Source organism: Arachis stenosperma, chromosome 2 (genome assembly GCF_014773155.1).
Source record: "Arachis stenosperma cultivar V10309 chromosome 2, arast.V10309.gnm1.PFL2, whole genome shotgun sequence".
NCBI classification, from domain to species: domain Eukaryota; kingdom Viridiplantae; phylum Streptophyta; class Magnoliopsida; order Fabales; family Fabaceae; genus Arachis; species Arachis stenosperma.
The window spans coordinates 112,969,767-112,990,446 of record NC_080378.1 but is presented as its reverse complement, the minus strand read 5'-3'; the positions used below and the strand labels follow the sequence as shown (position 1 = coordinate 112,990,446).

General features: G+C 40.4%; 3 protein-coding genes and 1 non-coding gene across 4 annotated transcripts; 2 read left to right on the top strand and 2 right to left on the bottom strand.

Moving 5' to 3' along the window:
- The first annotated feature begins 3,858 nt into the window (after positions 1 to 3,858).
- On the top strand, positions 3,859 to 3,966 carry LOC130964622 (small nucleolar RNA R71). The gene has a single exon (XR_009080710.1). It is a non-coding gene; the product is annotated as a small nucleolar RNA R71 (small nucleolar RNA).
- An 8,612-nt stretch (positions 3,967 to 12,578) lies between these two features.
- On the bottom strand, positions 12,579 to 15,663 carry LOC130963471 (putative disease resistance protein RGA1). The gene is made up of 4 exons (XM_057889583.1): positions 14,886 to 15,663; positions 14,575 to 14,706; positions 12,998 to 14,454; positions 12,579 to 12,659 (listed from the first exon to the last, which is right to left on the bottom strand). Exons 1-4 carry the CDS (start codon positions 15,661 to 15,663, stop codon positions 12,579 to 12,581), a joined length of 2,448 nt encoding a protein of 815 aa, XP_057745566.1.
- A 682-nt stretch (positions 15,664 to 16,345) lies between these two features.
- LOC130963470 (uncharacterized) lies at positions 16,346 to 18,370 on the top strand. Its single transcript, XM_057889582.1, has one exon. It carries the CDS (start codon positions 16,346 to 16,348, stop codon positions 18,368 to 18,370), a length of 2,025 nt encoding a protein of 674 aa, XP_057745565.1.
- A 552-nt stretch (positions 18,371 to 18,922) lies between these two features.
- Positions 18,923 to 19,647, bottom strand: LOC130963469 (uncharacterized). Its single transcript, XM_057889581.1, has 2 exons — positions 19,029 to 19,647; positions 18,923 to 18,936 (listed from the first exon to the last, which is right to left on the bottom strand). Exons 1-2 carry the CDS (start codon positions 19,645 to 19,647, stop codon positions 18,923 to 18,925), a joined length of 633 nt encoding a protein of 210 aa, XP_057745564.1.
- Between the last annotated feature and the right edge of the window lie 1,033 nt (positions 19,648 to 20,680).

Here is a 20,680-nt window from a genome sequence, read left to right as displayed (position 1 = left end):
CAAAATTCATGCAATTCTTCCTTTTTCAATTAAGCACATTTTTATTCAAGAAAGGTGATGGATTCATAGGACATTCATAACTTTAAGGCATAGACACTAAGACACTAATGATCACAAGACACAAACATGGATAAACATAAGCACTAAAAATTCGAAAAACAGAAGATCAAATAACAAGGAAATCAAAGAACGGGTCCACCTTAGTGATGGCGGCTCTTTCTTGTTCTTGAAGATCCTATGGAGTGCTTGAGCTCCTCAATATCTCTTCCTTGTCTTTGTTGCTCCTCCCTCATGATTCTTTGGTCTTCTCTAATTTCATGAAGGATGATGGAGTGTTCTTGATGCTCCATCCTTAGTTGTCCCATGTTGGAACTCAACTCTCCTAGGGAGGTGTTTAGTTGCTCCCAATAGTTTTGTGGAGGAAAGTGCATTCCTTGAGGAATCTCAGGGATCTCATGATGAGTGGGATCTCTTGTGTACTCCATCCTTTTCTTGGTGATGGGCTTGTCCTCATCAATGGGGATGTCTCCCTCTATGTCAACTCCAACTGAATAACAGAGGTGACAGATGAGATGAGGAAAGGCTAACCTTGCCAAGGTGGAGGTCTTATCCGCCACCTTATAGAGTTCTTGAGCTATAACCTCATGAACCTCTATTTCTTCTCCAATCATGATGCTATGGATCATGATAGCCCGGTCTATGGTAACTTCGGACCGGTTGCTAGTGGGAATGATTGAGCGTTGTATGAACTCTAACCATCCTCTAGCCACGGGCTTGAGGTCATGCCTTCTCAATTGAACCGGCTTTCCTCTTGAATCTTGCTTCCATTGTGTGCCCTCTTCACATATGACTGTGAGGACTTGGTCCAACCTTTGATCAAAGTTGACCCTTCTAGTATAAGGATGCTCATTTCCTTGCATCATAGGCAAGTTGAACGCCACCCTCACACTTTCCGGACTAAAATCCAAGTATTTCCCCCGAACCATAGTGAGATAATTCTTTGGATTCGGGTTCACACTTTGGTCATGGTTCTTGGTGATCCATGCATTGGCATAGAACTCTTGAACCATCAAGATTCCGACTTGTTGAATGGGGTTGGTAAGAACTTCCCAACCTCTTCTTTGAATCTCATGTCGGATCTCCGGATATTCACCCTTTTTGAGTGAAAAGGGGACCTCGGGGGTCACCTTCTTCAAGGCCACAACTTCATAGAAGTGGTCTTGGTGCACCCTTGAGAGGAATCTATCCATCTCCCATGACTCGGAGGTGGAAGCTTTTGCCTTCCCTTTCCTCTTTCTAGAGGTTTCTCCGGCCTTGGATGCCATAATGGTTATGGAAAAACGAAAAAGCAACGCTTTTGCCACACCAAACTTAAAATGTTTGCTCGTCCTCGAGCAAAAGAAGAAAGAAGAGAGTAGAAGAAGAAGAAATGAGGAAGAGGGAGATGGTGGTGTGTTCGGCCAAAGAGGGGGAGAAGTGGTGTTTAGGTTGTGTGAAAATGAAGGGTTGAAGAAGGGTATATATAGGAGAGAGGGGGGTAATGGTTCGGTCATTATGGGTGGGTTTGGGAGGGATTTATGAAGGATGGATGTGAGTGGTGAAGAGAAAGATGTAATTTGATAGGTGAAGGGTTTTTTGGGGAAGAGGTGTTGAGGTGATTGGTGAATGGGGGAAGAAGAGAGAGAGTGATGGTAGGGTAGGTGGGGATCCTGTGGGGTCCACAGATCCTGTGGTGTCAAGGAAAAGTCATCCCTGCACCAAATGGCATCAAAATTCACGTTTTAGGCCATTTCTGGCGTTAAACGCCGGGCTGGTGCCCATTCCTGGCGTTTAACGCCAGGTTCTTGCCCTTTTCTGGCGTTTAACGCCAGTCTGGTGCCCCTTTCTGGCGTTAAACGCCCAGAATGGTGCCAGACTGGGCGTTAAATGCCCAACTGCTAGGTTTACTGGCGTTTGAACGCCAGCGGCATCTTCCTCCAAGGTGTGCTATTTTTCTTCCTGTTTTTCATTCTGTTTTTGCTTTTTTCATTGTTTTTGTGACTTCTTATGATCATCAACCTACAAAAAAGATAAAATAACAAAAGAAAATAGTTAACTATAAAACATTGGGTTGCCTCCCAACAAGCGCTTCTTTAATGTCATTAGCTTGACAGAGGACTCTCATGGAGCCTCAGAAATGCTCAGAACCGTGTTGGAACCTCCCAACACCAAACTTAGAGTTTGAATGTGGGGGTTCAACACCAAACTTAGAGTTTGGTTGTGGCCTCCCAACACCAAACTTAGAGTTTGACTGTGGGGGCTCTGCTTGGCTCTGTTTTGAGAGAAGCTCTTCATGCTTCCTCTCCATGATGATAGAGGGATGTCCTTGGGCCTTAAACACCAAGGATTCTTCATTCACTTGAATGATCAACTCTCCTCTATCAACATCAATCACAGCCTTTGCTGTGGCTAGGAAGGGTCTGCCAAGGATGATGGATTCATCCATGCACTTCCCAGTCTCTAGGACTATGAAATCAGTAGGGATGTAATGGTCTTCAACTTTTACCAGAACATCCTCTACAAGTCCATAGGCTTGTTTTCTTGAATTGTCTGCCATCTCTAGTGAGATTTTTGCAGCTTGCACCTCAAAGATCCCTAATTTCTCCAGTACAGAGAGGGGCATGAGGTTTACACTTGACCCTAAGTCACACAAGGCCTTCTTGAAGGTCATGGTGCCTATGGTACAAGGTATAGAAAACTTCCCAGGATCCTGCCTTTTTGAGGCAGTTTCTGCCTAGACAAGTCATCCAGTTCCTTGGTGAGCAAAGGGGGTTCATCCTCCCAAGTCTCATTTCCAAATAACTTGTCATTTAGCTTCATGATTGCTCCAAGGTATTTAGCAACTTGCTCTTCAGTAACATACTCATCCTCTTCAGAGGAAGAATACTCATCAGAGCTCATGAATGGCAGAAGTAAGTCCAGTGGAATCTCTATGGTCTCATTTTGAGCCTCAGATTCCCATGGTTCCTCATTGGGGAACTCATTGGAGGCCAGTGGACGCCCAGTGAGTCCTTCCTCAGTGGCGTTCACTGCCTCTTCTTCCTCCCAGAATTCGGCCATGTTGATGGCCTTGCACTCTCCTTTTGGATTTTCTTCAGTATTGCTTGGGAGAGTACTAGGTGGGAGTTCAGTAATTTTCTTGCTCAGCTGACCCACTTGTCCTTCCAAATTTCTGATGGAGGACCTTGTTTCAGTCATGAAACTCTGAGTGGTTTTAATTAGATCAGAGACCATTGTTGCTAAGTCAGAGGTATTCTGTTTAGAACTCTCTGTCTGTTGCTGAGAAGATGATGGAAAAGGCTTGCTATTGCTAAACCTGTTTCTTCCACCATTATTGTTATTGAAACCTTGTTGAGGTCTCTGTTGATCCTTCCATGAAAGATTGGGATGATTCCTCCATGAAGGATTATAGGTGTTACCATAGGGTTCTCCTAGGTAATTCACCTCTTCCATTGAAGGGTTCTCAGGATCATAAGCTTCTTCCTCAGATGAAGCTTCCTTAGTACTGCTTGGTGCATTTTGCATTCCAGACAGACTTTGAGAAATCATATTGACTTGTTGAGTCAATATTTTGTTCTGAGCCAATATGGCATTCAGAGTGTCAATCTCAAGAGCTCCTTTCTTCTGACTAGTCCCATTGTTCACAGGATTTCTTTCAGAAGTGTACATGAATTGATTATTTGCAACCATTTCAATCAGTTCTTGAGCTTCAGTAGGTGTCTTCTTCAGATGAAGAGATCCTCCAGAAGAGCTATCCAAAGACATCTTGGATAGTTCAGAGAGACCATCATAGAAAATACCTATGATGCTCCATTCAGAAAGCATGTCTGAGGGACACTTTCTGATTAATTGTTTGTATCTTTCCCAAGCTTCATAGAGGGATTCTCCATCCTTCTGTCTGAAGGTTTGGACTTCCACTCTAAGCTTACTCAATTTTTGAGGTGGAAAGAACTTTGCCAAGAAGGCATTGACTAGCTTTTCCCAAGAGTCCAGGCTTTCTTTAGGTTGAGAATCCAACCATGTTCTAGCTCTGTCTCTTATAGCAAAAGGGAATAGCATAAGTCTGTAGACCTCAGGGTCAACCCCATTGGTCTTGACAGTGTCACAGATTTGCAAGAATTCAGCTAAAAACTGATGAGGATCTTCCAGTGGAAGTCCATGGAACTTGCAATTCTGTTGCATTAGAGAAACTAGTTGAGGCTTAAGCTCAAAGTTGTTTGCTCTAATGGCAGGGATAGAGATGCTTCTCCCATAGAAGTCGGGAGTAGGTGCAGTAAAGTCACCCAGCACCTTCCTTGCATTGTTGGCATTGTTGTTGTTTTCGGCTGCCATTTGTTCTTCTTCTTTGAAGAATTCGTTCAGGTGCTCTAAAGAGAGTTGTGCTTTGGCTTCTCTTAGCTTTCTCTTCAAGGTCCTTTCAGGTTCAGGATCAGCTTCAACAAGAATGCCTTTGTCTTTGCTCCTGCTCATAAGAAAGAGAAGGGAACAAGAAAGTATGGAATCCTCTATGTCACAGTATAGAGATTCCTTGGTGTGTCAGAGGAAAAGAAGAGTAGAAGACAGAAGTAGAAAATTCGAACTTATCAGAGAGAATGGAGTTCAAATTTTGCATTAAGGGATAGTGTTAGTCCATAAATAGAAGGATGTAAGAAGGATGGAAGTGATTTTCGAAAATTAAGTAAGAAGTTTGAAAATATTTTGAAAAACATTACTTGATTTTCGAAAATAAAAGTGGGAAAGAAGTAGAGTGATTTTTGAAAAAGATTTTGAAATTAAAGTTTGATTGAAAACTGTTTTGAAAAAGATGAGGTTAAGAAGATATGATTGGTTTTAAAAATGTGTGATTGAAGAGATATGATTTGAAAACAATTTTAAAAAGATTTGATTTTAAAAATCAATAACTTGCCTAACAAGAAAAGATATGATTGAAACATTAAACCTTTCTCAACAGAAAAGGCAACACACTTGAAATGTTCAATCAAATTATTAATTGTTAGCAAGTATCTTTGAAAAAGGAAAGAAATTGATTTTGAAAACATTTGATTGAAAAGATATGATTTGAAAAAGATTTGATTTTGAAAAACTTTGAAAACTTGAAAAAAAATTGATTTTGAAAACAAAATCTTCCCCCTAGCACCATCCTGGCGTTAAACGCCCAGAATGGTATACATTCTGGCGTTTAACGCCCAAAATGCTACCTCTTTGGGCGTTAAACGCCCAACCAGGTACCCTGGCTGGCGTTTAAACGCCAGTCTGTCCTTCTTCACTGGGCGTTTTGAACGCCCAGCTTTTTCTGTGCAATTCCTCTGCTGTATGTTCTGAATCTTCAATTCTCTGTATTATTGACTTGAAAAGACACAAATCAAAAATATTTTTGGATTTTTAATAATAGGGAAAAATCAAAATGCAACTAGAATCAAATAACAATGCATGCAAGACACCAAACTTAGCAGTTTGTATACTACTGACACTAACAAAATGAAAATGCTCATGAGACACACAAAACACTCAAGTCAATTTGAATTCAAAGATCAGAGCACGGAAATCATCAAGAATTACTTGAAGATCCTTAAGACACATGAATGAATGCATGCAATAGACACCAAACTTAACATGAGACACTAGACTCAAACAAGAAATATTTTTGAATTTTATGATTTTGTAATTTTTTTTTTCGAAAATTAAATGGAAAAAGACATCAAAATTCTTAATGAGAATTCCAGGAATCAGTGCAATGCTAGTCTAAGACTCCGGTCCAGGAATTAGACATGGCTTCACAGCCAGCCAAGCTTTCAAAGAAAGCTTCGGTCCAAAACACTAGACATGACCAAAGGTCAGCCAAGCCTTAGCAAATCACTGCTCCAAAAGCAAAATTGATGAAAATCAACAAGCTCTTGTGGTGATAAGTTGAAACCTCGGTCCAATCAGATTAGACATGACTTCTCAGCCAGCCAGATTTCAACAAATCATCATGAAACTCTAGAATTCATCTTCAAGAATTTCGAAAAAATAAATACCTAATCTAAGCAACAAGATGAACCGTCAGTTGTCCAAACTAGAACAATCCCGGGCAATAACGCCAAAAATTTGGTGTTGTTGCCGGATCTTGGCACTGATGTTACCAAAAGCTTGCTCAAAACTTGAACAATCCCCGGCAACGGCGCCAAAAACTTGGTGCGCGAAATTGTGAACAATACTTTTTCACAACTCTCATAATCCCCGGTAATGGCTCCAAAAACGTGGTAGCTCAATACCATGGCATTACACAACTTCGCACAACTAACCAGCAAGTGCACTGGGTCGTCCAAGTAATAAACCTTACGCGAGTAAGGGTCGATCCCACGGAGATTGTTAGTATTGAAGCAAGCTATGGTCATCTTGTAAATCTTAGTCAGGCAAACTCAAATGTATGTGATGATGAACGAAAATAACACAAAGGTAAAGATAGTGATACTTATGCAATTCATTGGTAGGAACTTCAGATAAGCGCATGAAGATGCCTTCCCTTCCGTCTCTCTGCTTTCCTACTGCCTTCATCCAATCCTTCTTACTCCTTTCCATGGCAAGCTTAAGCAAGGGTTTCACCGTTGTCAGTGGCTACCTCCCATCCTCTCAGTGAAAGCGATTGCATATACTCTGTCACAGCATAGCGGAATTCATCTGTCGGTTCTCAATCAGGCCGGAATAGAATCCAGTGATTCTTTTGCGTCTGTCACTAACGCCCTGCCCTCAGGAGTTTGAAGCGCGTCACAGTCATTCAGTCATTGAATCCTACTCAGAATACCACAGACAAGGTTAGACCTTTCGGATTCTCTTGAATGCCGCCATCAGTTCTCGCCTATACCACAAAGATTCCGGTTAAAGAACCCAAGAGATATTCACTATGGCCTTAGTTGCTTGTAGAACAAAGGTGGTTGTCAGTCACTTTGTTCATGAGTGAGAATGATGATGAGTGTCAATCATCACCTTCATCAAGTTGAAGAACAAGTGATATCTTGGACAAAGAACAAGCGGAATTGAATGGAAGAACAATAGTAATTGCATTAATACTCGAGGTACAGCAGAGCTCCACACCTTAATCTATGGTGTGTAGAAACTCCACCGTTGAAAATACATAAGCATAAGGTCTAGGCATGGCCGTGAGGCCAGCCTCCCAATGATCTAAGAACTAAAATGTCCAAAAGATCTCCTCCTCTTTTTTTACAATAGTAAAAGGTCCTACTTATAGAAAACTAGTAGCCTAAGGATTACAAAGATGAGTAAAAGACATAAAAATCCACTTCCGGGCCCACTTGGTGTGTGCTTGGGCTGAGCAATGAAGCATTTTCGTGTAGAGACTCTTCTTGGAGTTAAACGCCAGCTTTGGTGCCAGTTTGGGCGTTTAACTCCCATTTGGGTGCCAGTTCCAGCGTTTAACGCTGGGATTTCTTGAGGTGACTTTGAACGCCGGTTTGGGCCATCAAATCTTGGGCAAAGTATGGACTATCATATATTGCTGGAAAGCCCAGGATGTCTACTTTCCAACGCCGTTGAGAGCGCGCCAATTGGGCTTCTGTAGCTCCAGAAAATCCACTTCGAGTGCAGGGAGGTCAGAATCCAACAGCATCTGCAGTCCTTTTTGGTCTCTGAATCAGATTTTTGCTCAGGTCCCTCAATTTCAGCCAGAAAATACCTGAAATCACAGAAAAACACACAAACTCATAGTGAAGTCCAGAAAAGTGAATTTTAGCTAAAAACTAATAAAAATATACTAAAAACTAACTAGATCATACCAAAAACATACTAAAAACAATGCCAAAAAGTATACAAATTATCCGCTCATCAGCTATCAAGACCCTTAGTAGCAAAAGAAGGTACCTCCCCAATTAATAAAGATCTTTTTCATTCACAATATCTCTTATAATATCCTTCTTTATTTTTCTAAGTCTTTCTACGAAACGCGCCGACTTAAGCTCGACAAAGCGTGAAAATCCCATGAACCGACCTAGATGGTCGTCAGGATAAAACGACGAGGTACAAGTCGGTGTAAAGAGGTTATATGAGTCGATCGTTAAAACTCGGGAACCAATCCGACTCATAAGTCGAAACGAGACCCCGAGTAGCAAAGCTCGGAAACACTTCGATTCATAAATCGGAGTATAAAACCGAGTAGAAGAAAAACGCATCGCAAAAATAACCTAAGTCATAAGAACTCGCTAAAACAAAGTTGAGTATAAGGGATAACAAAAAGAGATAGGAAAACCTAGGAAGAAGTTTAAAGGATGTCTCGAAAGTCCTTAAACGAAAAACAAACAAGCCAAAAAGAAAGGTTTTCAAGAAAAAGCTAAGGGGAATTCAGAAAAATTAGAAAAGCATACACGCACAAGGTAACTCAAAACCCTTATCCAAAAAAGGGTATTTTGTTAATCTAAACCCTTATTCAAAAAGGGCGCTCGCCAAAGTATTTTGTTAACGGCCTTAAAAGGCCAAAAGAAATTGTTCAAGCGTCACCAAACAACATATAAATGAGTTTAAAAAAGGGGGGACTCACAGGCCGAGCCCCCATATAGCCATAAAAAAATAAGTCATTTCTGCAGAGGAGTAGACGGATCACCACCAACAGAGCCAGGAGGAGCGCCACCAGGACCAGGAAGAGAAGCTGAAGAGGAAGTCGGAGGAACAACTGAAGAACTCGGAGCATCTTTGGAACGAGGAGGAGACTCAATAATCCTCTGCCCCCGAGTCTTCAATTCTGACTCAGAAACAACCTCGGGGACAAGAGGATCCACGATAGCACCATCAATGACGACTTTATCAGGATGTAAGGGAGAAAGGTCCAAGTCGGGAGCGATAACCCTGACTTGCTCCAGGAAAATTCTCCAAGACTCCTCAGCACCATCAGCAATAGAGTCCTCCAACTCGGCGTACGCGTTCCGAGAATTCAGCAAATCCCTCCTCACAGCTACAAGATCCTGAAATAAACTTTGGTAACTATCCTGTGCTGTCTTCCTCAAGTTTGCCTCCATAGTACATTGGGCCCGCAGCTTACTCTCCTTCTCCCGAAGGCTATCCCTCTCCTCCCTCAACTTAGCCACCTCCTCCTTTAACTCCCTCTCTTGGTCTTAAAAAGCAAGAAGCCTCCCCTCCAACTCCTCAACCTTCGAGGTTGCCCCCAAAGAGCTGAGGGGAGTCTTCTCAAAAAGGTCCAAAAGTTTGCCACAAAGCCCTGCTGCCCTAAAACTCTCCTCGGCCATGGTGGTAAGGTGGTTTCGAACAGAAACATCATCCATACTTATATAAGGATAAATGTTCTTTCAGATGAATGCAAGAGCATCCGCCTTAACCCCACCATCAAAAGAAGAGCCAGACTCTGAAGTCTTGCGCTTCTTCTTCTCAGGCTCGGAAAGAAGTTGGGCAGAAGGGAGTGGCCGAGACAAAGTTGAAGAGGAAATTATAATGGGCTGAGAGGGAGTGCCCACATTCTTAGGAGGAAGAGGAGGAGGAGAGGCGATCGCCCTGGCACCACCAGACCTGGCCCGGGACTTTGCCTTAGCTTCCTGGACTCTTTGGTAAGATTCCTGAGCATTCTTCCTTGCCATATCTACAAGAGAAACAACTAGCAAAAGTTACAAGTCGGTAAAATTCAAACCGGCAAAAACAAGTCGGAAATGAGGGATGCATGCACTACCTAGTTGTGACCGAATAAAGGTCGGCGTCCCCTGGAGAAACTTCCTCGTATCTAAATACGGGGCCCTCCCCCACGCTTCTCGAAAAAAACCTACAATGGCCGCCTCCACCTCATCAAGGTCATCTAGACCATACTTCTCACAAGGGGAGGCCGCCAACCAATATAGGGGAAAGCGAGGGGAGGAATGCTCATCCAGGAAAAAGGGGTGGTGACCCTCTACGGCTTGCACTTTGAAGAAATAATTTTTGAAATCGTGAAAGGATTCGTCAAAAAGGGTGAAAATTCTCCGACCTTGTATGGCTCGGAAAGACACCCATTGTTGTTTGTTATTTAGCCCACTAAAGGGCTTAGTCATGTGAAAGAGATAAAAGAAAATCCTCAAAGAAGTCGGAAAGTCCAGAGCGTGGCTAACAAACTGATAGATTTTCAGAAAACCCCAAGAATTAGGGTGAAGTTGGGTAGGAGCAACTCGGCAGTGGTGCAAGACAGAGATCTCAAAATCCGAAAAAGGAAGAAAAACACCAAAGCGGGTGATCATACATTCATACATAAAAAAAAAATGAGGAGCCGCCTCATCGGCCCTCCCAAAACAAACCCGGTCTTCCAGACCCGGGACTATCAACTCATATTTCGGCTCGTCCTCCTCTGAAGTACAAAGCCTGTGATGAGTACGAAGATGAGTGATAAACTCAGCATCGACCAAGGGTTCCTCTCCAAGGACAGTGACATCAACCCACTGAGAAAGAACATCTATAGAGGCCATTTTTCTTTATATAATGAAAGGTGACAGAAACCTACAAAAAGAAAAAGAAAAAGAAAATCAAAAAACACAATCCCTAAAGGAGAGAGATGCGAAACCAAAATCTACAGACCAACCTATCCACCCACAAAAACCAAAAGCATGCAAACATAAGCCATGACATGAAAGAAGCGAAGCTAACCTTTATCCGAGAAATGAAGGTTGGAAAAAGCAGAAATCTTCAAGCACAAGAATACAGCACAAATAAGGAGTGAAGAAGTTTGAAAGATTGCAGAAACTGAAAAAGGAAAGAGAGGGAAAGCATTTATAAACATGCTAAGGGGCATAATGGTAAAAACGGAGCGGTCATTAATGAGATTGCACCGTTACCAAAGCCCTCAATCCCTAGACGCTTCCCCAACGGACACGACGCTTGAATTGACATAACCGTCAGAAACAAAAGGTCGCGATAATCACGTCGGTTTCAAAACCCGTAAAAGTCGGCTACAACCCCGAGTTAAATACTTGAACCCAAGCCCTAAAGAGAGCATGAGCTCAAGTAGGGGCACTGTTCATACCCTGGCCCAATGATAAGGGCCCAGGTCCAAATAAAAGGCCTAATCTGAAGGATTAAGCCTAGCTAAGTACCGACCTTCATGTAAGAAGTCGGTATGAACCACGACTTGCTCTAAAGAAGTCGGACGAGAGATTAGCTGGCAGATGAACACTCATTTAAATGAGTAACCGCCCCTAAAATCTCTCTAACCGCTTCATAAAGCCATATCTTAACCTCCCCAAGATAATGGGACGGTTAACATCCTAAAGATACGGCACTACTTCAACGGTGGTTATTGGCTCACCACTATAAATACACTGACACTTTTCAGGTATCTCTAAGCCCAATACTCTCTAGACCTGCTCACACTCTTGCTAACTTAGGCATCGGAGTGTCTTTGCAGGTACCACCCCCCATTCACCCACGTGTCTAAGTCGGAAGGAGGCTCCAGCGTGCAAACCAACTCGGAGCTCACCATCTTTCGGACGATTGGGCCAACGTATGCCATCTATTCTATTAATCTCCGGTTACCCACCGTAACAGTACCCAAACAAACTCAATATATAATATTGATATAGGAATAATAACTTCTTAACTTAAAAGTCATATTTGGCTTGGGGCACATTGTAGTTGGGTTTATTCACTTTATTGACACAAAGTTATACCTTTTTCAGAAATATATTTTTCAACAAAAAAGTATGGATAAGTTAAAATAAATTATACTTTATAAATATGTTTGTTTACATTCTTTAATAAATTATTAAATAATCTATTTTGATGGTTTTATTTTAATAAAAAGACACAATGAAACAAAGCTATTTTGTAGATTATTTCACCATGGTGGTGTTGGTGGGTTGATGTTGGGGCTTTTGCAATGATATTTTAGTATCAATCTCTAAACTAATAAATATAATATTGAGTTTCAGTCTTTTAATCTCTGTCTTAGTACTTTAAAACAAACGCTAATTTAGAGACATATATAGAACTTAAAAGGTAAAAGATAAATACAAGTAAGCGTACGATTGTAACAACATATCCAAAAGATGAGAAGAATGTGCATTACCATTAAGCTAATGTTGAAAATGGAAAACACATGAATGATTGATAGGGTAAAATATTTATTAATAGTGTATGTTTAGTTAGAAAACAAATTTTCTCAAAGATTTTAGTCAAACAACTCATCCATAAAAGATTCATCCAATAGTTACCCAAAACCATTCACGTATAAAAAGTAAAAAACTGAAAATGCATCACAACAACAATATTCAAACCATATAACAATGGTAGCTACATTATTACAATAGGATGAAACCAAAATAAAAATTCAAACCATAGTAATGATATTACATAAAATGTTTGCCAGATCGAATAAAGTAGCACACAAGGCAACAATTTTATTTGGAAACTGGACCTTTGAGATGGCGATATTTATTAATCTTCCACATCTTAAGGCCCTTTATTATAAATAGCAGAAAAATTGAACAAGAACTCCCCAGTTTTCCCTCTGCCGCATTCCACGCTCAACTAGACCTCTGTTAAACATGAAACAAAATGGGTTAATAATAAAAAAGATGAATTCATAAACTAGTAAGAATTTTATCAGATCCGTTATGTACCACTTTATCTGTGGTTGTAGTCCCTTGAAAGATACTTGATAACTGTATGAAAAGTAACAAATTGTCACTTTACATAATCGATTGTGGAAGTAAAGTAAGAATCGATTTTGAGGTACAACAATCAACCAAAATAAGATTAGCAAGAAAGTATTTACTCAAGCAATCATATCATGCCATTTACATTTTGTGCTGCTAATTCAATCAACTTGTGTTAATAGTTTAAATTTAATCCCCAATAACTGGAAGTTCAAATTCACATGAACAAAAATTGAAGCATAGAAATAGAAAATCAAACTGAATAAACAAGGAAAAAAAACAAGTGACATCATATTTTTACTAGTAAATCTCAAATTAAAAAATATGAACTAATAGTTGCATACCTGATGCTGTGATAAATCAAGAGAAGGACATCTTTTAATGCCACCGCTCAAATTTGTCTTCAGCTTTATGTAGTTTGGAATTGTCCTTAGTTTTGAGCAGTTTATAATTGACAAAGAAGAAAGCGAAGGCATGATGACCTTTGCGCAATCGCCATCATCACCTATTCCAATCCAGTTTTCCCAGTTATTCAGCTTTTCAAAGCAAAGTTCTTGCAATTTTGGAAATGCCTCGGAAGATGAGGAACCGGAACTTTCAGCACCAGCAGCAGCATTGTTCAACTGAATTCCAAGAAATCCAGAACCAACCATGTTCACTTTGGACATATTCTTTATGGTAAGTGATTGAAGTGCTAACAGTTTTCCAAGAGGAGGCAGATCACTGCAGTTACTACAATCAGCTAGCATCACATGTGTCAGATTCTGCAATGCTGTCATCCAATTGGGGAACGATTCGCCTTGGTAGTAAAATATCCCAAGGCCTTGCAATCCAGGAGGCGCTTCCAAAGCTTCAAGCACAGCTTCATCTTTTCGCTCGGATCCAACAAAAGAAAACCAGAGTTCCAAGCCAAGCAAATCTTTCTTGTTCTTCAGACTTGCTTTTTTAGCACCAGAGACATCAGCTTCAGCACCCAACCCATCTATGGTAATATGCCTTCTAATCTTGTTTAGATTCTCCAAATCTCCAAGATTGCAAGCTTTGCTATTATTAGCACTAGAATTGCCAAAGAAACGATTCAATCTTCTGAGCATGGTTAAAGTCGCGATCCCCTTGGGTAAGTAGCTAAGACTTGTTGTCCAAAGAATCTCAAGATATAGTAGGTTCACTAATTTCCCAATGTCTTTAGGTAACTTTTGAAGACTATCACATCCATTAAGATTTAGAGTTTGCAAGTGAAGCAAACTGCATATTGCTTTAGGCAATTTCTTTAAATCATGATTGAAGGATAAGTCAAGGTACCTTAGATGAAGCAAGTGTGCTATGTTTTGTGGAAGCTCTTTTATGGAACATGAGCTCAAGTGTAGCGCCCTGAGCCTTTTGGTACGGCGTAGTAGATTAGCAGTGTTTATTGGATCTGGAAAGGAATACTGATCGGACAAAATCATCAAAGTGTGGAGTTTCTCTGCCCTTGGAATGGAGTCTGGCAAAGAAGCTTGAACTCCAACATTTAAGGTATAATGCCGCGTGATGAGACCCTCCTCGGTAGGCTTCTTCTCATAATAACCAAGGAACCTGCTTTGGTATTCGCCTCTTACATAGGATTTGACAAAGTCTCCCATCCGGCCCTCTAATCTGAACTTGAAGTTACCATTATCATCTATTTTTGATTCTTCAAAGATGTAACGATCTAACAATTCTTTTATGCATCTCCAAGCTTGTTTCTCCATATCGTCTCCATCTTGATCTGAAGAAGAAATGAATCCTTGTGCCATCCAAAGTTTAATGAGAGTGTCTGCAGCTATTGAGTAATTCTTGGGAAAGATACAACAATACAATAAGCATTGTCTTAAGATAGGGGAGACACTAAAAAATGTGGATTGCCCTGGATAATACGACAGCTTTTGTATTATATCAATACCTTTCAGTGCTTCTGGCCATTCTTCCACGGGTAGTCTACGGTATATGAAACGACCAAGAGACTCGGCGTTGAGTGGTGACCCATTACATATATTTGTAATGTTGCTCCTAAGTTCATTCGGGATTTTAGCTTCTGGAGCAACCAATGCACAATCCTTGAAAATTGACCAGCAAGCTTCTTCAGAAAGACCACGTAGTTCGAGGATGTCTGTTGACAAGGAGCCGGCGTTGTGCGCGACTTCCTGGTTCCTTGTGGTTATCAAGATCCTACTTCTTGGATCACAAAACTTGAAGAGCTTCTTTAGATGTAACCAATGCTGAGGGTTCTCCTGACTGACGTCGTCCAGCACAACAAGGCATCTTTCTTCTCAACGATTTGGCGAAATCTCAGTTGTAATACTTCAGTCTCAACGTTATACACCACGTCATTAGTGAAAATCTCAATGAAGACTTTGAGAAATTTTATCAGATCCAAATCCTCGGATGCAGATATCCATGCACGGATTTCGAAATGATACCGCACTATTGGAAATTGAAAAGCATACTTGGCCACTGCAGTCTTTCCTATTCCAGGAGCGCCTACAACGGAAATGACTCGAATATCCTCAAAGGAGTTGTTGTTTCCGAATGGGTCGAACAGCTTGATCCACAGAAATTCTGTTTCATAATCCCGCCCATAAAGTGCATGTGAACGTGGTTGAAATCCGGTTCCCATGTCAGCCACGGGCCCTGGCTTAAAAAAAGCAACTCCTCCAGATCGGGAGAGGTCCCGGTGTCTAGATAAGTCTTCCAATTCCTCGACCATGCGTTTCAACCTCCGACGACTTGGCGGGACTGGATTACAAAAACAAAGCTCAACTCGTGCCACCTTCACTTCTTCCAGTAGGTCCATCACGTCATAGCATTTGTCCTTTACTTCTTCAATCATCGACCTCAAACCTTCATTCTCCGGTTTCACCTCTGCATCTTCAGCGACATCCAGAAAAATACTGCACACAGTTAACAGCCTTTCTTTCATTCCTTCATCCACCTTCTTGCCATGTGTACTTTTCGATAACTCAGATTTTAGGCGGATCAATGTAGAGTGCATGGTCTGCTATATCACTGGAGTGAACAAAAAAGAATGCATGTCCTCTGCTTCCCAATTCTGATTAGAGAACAAAACTAAACAAAACTACATTAATTTATATTAATAATTAATTAATTTTAATTTTTTTAAATTCAAAATTTAAAAAATTTTAAATTGATTAAGTAAACCTAATTAAAACCTATAAAAATCTTACTCTTTTCTCTCACATTAACCTATCTACTTCCAACAATCACAAATTCGAAAAATATATAAAAGAACATCCATTTAATATGAAAAAGAAACATTCTGATACGTAGAAGAAACACCCATATATATTAACTCGTAGAGATTTTGAATTCATCCAAAGATATTTGGCTGGGTTTTGACTGATATGCTTTTGGTTCGTAGCTTTACTCGAGAAATTATTAGTTGTGAGTAGATTCTTATTCAAATCGCTCCTATTACAGCCAAGTATAAATTCCCTTACTTCTTTTGTCCTTTTACCCCTATTCACGCCATTCCAAAGTATAAATCCCTTTAGCTCTTTTTCCCCCACCTCAAGTAATTCTACAAGGGTAATTCAATTTCACGACACTAAAAGAATTTTTACACTTAACTAGGCACATTGTGAAGAAGAATGTCTTTAGTGCACTGAAAAAAGTACTGTGCCTACACCAGTACCATAGCTCGAGCAGGAAAGATCATGCAGATATTCTCAGCACATGTAAGAAATCTATGGAATGAATGGGAGATCCGTGTGCTGGTTTTACTGAGCCTAACATTCCAAGTCATCCTCATCATATTCGGTTCTAAGAGGAAACATGCCAGAAGCAGCTTCATCAGCATAATTGTCTGGTTAATATACCTCTCAGCAGATTGGATCGCCACAGTTTCCCTTGGAACTCTTGCCAACAACCTTGGGGACGAGAATGGAGGAAAAGAAGAGGACAGGAACAAAATGCTGCAGTCTCTGTGGGCACCCTTTTTGCTCTTGCATCTCGGTGGCCCTGACACAATAACTGCTTATGCCTTAGAAGACAACACCTTATGGCTAAGGCACTTGCTTGGCCTCCTTGTCCAAGCTTCGGTAGCATTTTACATCTTCCTATTATCTTGGACCACTGGCGCTTTATCTATCATTACCGTGCCGGTGTTTGTCTCTGGGATTGAAAAGTATGCTGAGCGCACTTGGGTTCTGAGATCAACTAGCTCTGACCAATTTGAAGATTCTCTAATCTTAGCTCCAACTCCGCAGCCCCTGGATTTGAAGCATGTTCCACATGATTCTGAGCTTCAATTCCTTCATCAAGGGTATTCCTTGTTTCCGATGCTCAAGCGTCTCTATGCAAGTCTAAGTCTTCGGTTCGCAGAAGGACAACGAAACTACTCCTTGATGGTAAAGAAGAACGAAAAGGATGAAATTATCGATGTCCTACAACAGAGTTATCGTGCTTTTAAGTTGGTTGAGGTCCAACTATCATTTCTTTATGATGTTTTGTATACCAAGGCTCCTGTAATTTATTCTCTACCTGGCCTCGTCTTTCGATCCATCAGCATCTTCTCTATTGTGTCTGCTTTGGTAGCATTTGTTGTCTTTGTTGACACTAATCACTTGTCAAAGGTTGATGTTTGCATAACATATGCCTTATTTGTTGGTGCCGTTTCACTTGAGCTTTATGCATTTATTTCGCTCATTCTTTCGGACTGGACTATGCGATGGCTAACCAAGAAGAAAAGCTCACTGCAGAGCTTCATAATATGTTGGGCTTCGCATCAAGGTCGAAAGAGGTGGTCAGGTTGCATGTCTCAACACAACTTACTGAGCTTTTGCATGAAGAAGAGGGTAGCAAACTTTATTGGAATTGACTTGATTTTCAGAATCTACCTTGGGATTGAATTGTACTGGCAAAGGCAATGGAAGCAAGTAGATAACAATTTGAAGAAGCTAATCTTTCAAGAAATCGAAGAAAGACACAAGGAATACGATGAGAGTAGATTCGACTATAACCATCTCAAGGAATTGCTCTCATATAGGGGTAATCATGCTCTCACCAAAAGTAATTGTTTTGATCAGATTGGTTGGAGTGTAGAGGTTGAATTTGGTCACAGCCTCCTCATTTGGCACATAGCAACTGATATATGCTATGATGCTGCTTCAGAAGATGATAAGAACAACAACTACAATTGCAAAGCGAGCAAGAGTTTATCGGATTACATGCTGTATGTTCTACTAATGCGTCCATTCTTGCTGCCTAAATGGATAGACAGGATCACCCATGTTCGAGATTCATTTAGGGAAGCCATAAGGATATTGCAGCGAAAGCAGTTTCCGGTAAAAAATTATGCAGATGCTTCCAGAATGCTGATCCAAATGTATAGACAGAGTTATCAGCCGCTCAAAAATCAAAGAGGAGACAAGAGTGGCAAGTCTGTGCTGATTGAGGGCTGCCGTCTTGCTTTGCAGTTACAGGATCTTGGATGTTCATGGGAAATGATTTGTAAAGTGTGGATAGAGATGTTGACTTATGCTGCAAGTAACTGCGAATGGGGTTCACACGCGCAGCAGCTTCGAAGGGGAGGAGAATTGCTCACACATGTTTGTCTTCTCATGGCGGATCTTGGCTTAAACCAACAATTTGATATTGGAAGGAAGGGGCTTCATAAAGAAAGCCAAACTGATGGATGGGGATGGGTCAAATGTAAAATTATTGATCCTTATGGATACTAGTTTTGTTGTGATGCCAATTTCTCTCTAGGATAGAATTCAATCTGTTCATTTCAATTTGAACCAATGCTGAGTGCTCTCTTGTCTTGTTGTCACTGAAAAATAATTATTACCAATAATAAAGCAAGCGTGATTTACAAAATCGAGAAACTGTTGAACAAATTGTTGGTTTTATTATTCATTTTATTACTCCTTTGCAGTTCATGTTTCTGGATTTAATTTAATTTTTAAAATTTTGATTAATCTAAAATGATCTTTCAAATTTTTTTGCGTAAGAACAATAATTTAAAAAGTCATATTAACCCAATTCATTTTTTTTCTCAGGTTCAGGTTAAACTTTAGGTTGACATGAAAAATCACAGCCTAGATGAACTACTTTCTTTTAGTAATTTCATTAAAAAAAATGAAATTCTAAAAAGAGTAAAAAAGTAAAAAATAAGAGAGAGAAAAAGCAAAATCAACACCACATACATCATTCAGCATTCTTCTTTTAGTTCAGTAAATCATCAACTCTTGAGTCTTGTCACAATTGCACATAAATTAACTACATTGCTTTCAGGTGACAGAATCTGAGAACAAATTCAAATTTAAGAAAACAGAACATCATAACATCATATAAAGTTTAATTTGTTACATCACTTATAAGAACTGAGAAATCTACTTTTTAGGCATCCCCATCCATCATCTTGGCTTTCTACGCTGCTTTCCTTCCGGCCAATGTCAAATTGTTTGCTCAAACCAAGTTCCGCCATGAGAAGACAAACATGAGTCAGAAATTCTCCTCCTCTTCGGAGTTGCTGAGCATGCGCCCCCCAGTCACACTGACTTGCAGCATAAGTAAGCATCTCTAACCACACATCACAAATTATGTCACATGGACTGTATATATTTTGAAGCTGTAAAGCAAGGCGGCACCCTTCATGTAGCAAAGACTTGCCAGCCTTTTCCCTTCGGAGTTGTTCGAGTGGCCGGTGACTCTGCGTGTTCATTTGAATCAGCAATTTCGAAGCGCTTGCAGCATCTTTCACCGATAGCTGCTCGCGCTGCAATATCCTTATGGCTTCCCTGAAAGTGTTCCGAATGTGTGTAATCCTGTTGATCCATTTAGGCAGCATGAAGGGACGCACGAGTAAAAGATACAACATATAATTGGAAATCCTCTTACTCGCTTCCCATTTTTTCTTTTGATATTCTGCTGCTTTTGTAGAATGATAGCATATGTCGGTTGCAATATGCCAGATGAGTATGCTATGACCGAATTCAACCTCAACGCTCCACATTATCTCTCCGTGAAACCTCAAAGCATGGTCACCTTTATAAGAAAGCAATCCTTGAGAAAATTGTAGTCAAATCGCTTTAAACCGTACTCCCTTTGATTTCTTTTGAGAAGTATAAAGATAAACTGTTTGAGATCAGTATCTACATCTTCCCATGTCAAGTTGTGTTGAGCTAACTCTCCTGACCACCTTTTCTGACAACGAGACAAAGCCCGGCATATGAAATTCTGCAGTGAACTTTGCTTGTTGACTAGCCAATTCAAAGTCCAATCAGAGAAAACAAGGGACACAAGTGCATAAAGCTCAAGTAAAATAGCCCCAATAAATAAACAATATGTTATAGAAATGTCAACCCCTGAGTACTCATGCTCATGAACATTAAGGAAGACAACACATGAAGCTAGAGCAGACACTGTGGATAGAACACTAATGAATCGGAAAATGAGACCCGGTAGAGTGTAAATTGTAGTTGCTTTTGTGTAAAGCAAGTCATACAGAAAACTCAACTGAACCTCAACCAATTTAAAAGCATAATTACTCTGTTTCTCCTCATCCTCCTCGTCCTCCACATGTTCCTTTTTCACCATCAATTTGTAGAAAATCGTGTTGTGGCAAAGCCTCCTCCTTATCGTCAACGTAGCCTGTGTCTTGAAGATCAGACCTCTTTTCAAGATTCAATTGCCAATGCAGAGAAACTACACCCTCTAATGATTTTGTCCGAGTCTTCCGACTCAGCTCCAACAAATCTTACCAGCCTTCTATGTCGTATGAAGAGGATCAGGGCGTTGGATTTGAGCTCTTGCGCAATAAAAGAGCTTCCATTGAAAGAGGCTGAATTGCTACATCTAAGGTACCTTAACCTGTCTTTCAATTATGAGCTAAAGAAATTGCCTTCTGCAATAACTAATTTGCTTAATTGGCAAACTTTTAATCTTAATGGATGTGATACCATTCAGAAACTGCTAAAAAGTGTAGGAAAATTAATTTGCAATAAGTAATTTGCTTAATTTTGCAGTGATGTGAAAGAACCTGTATT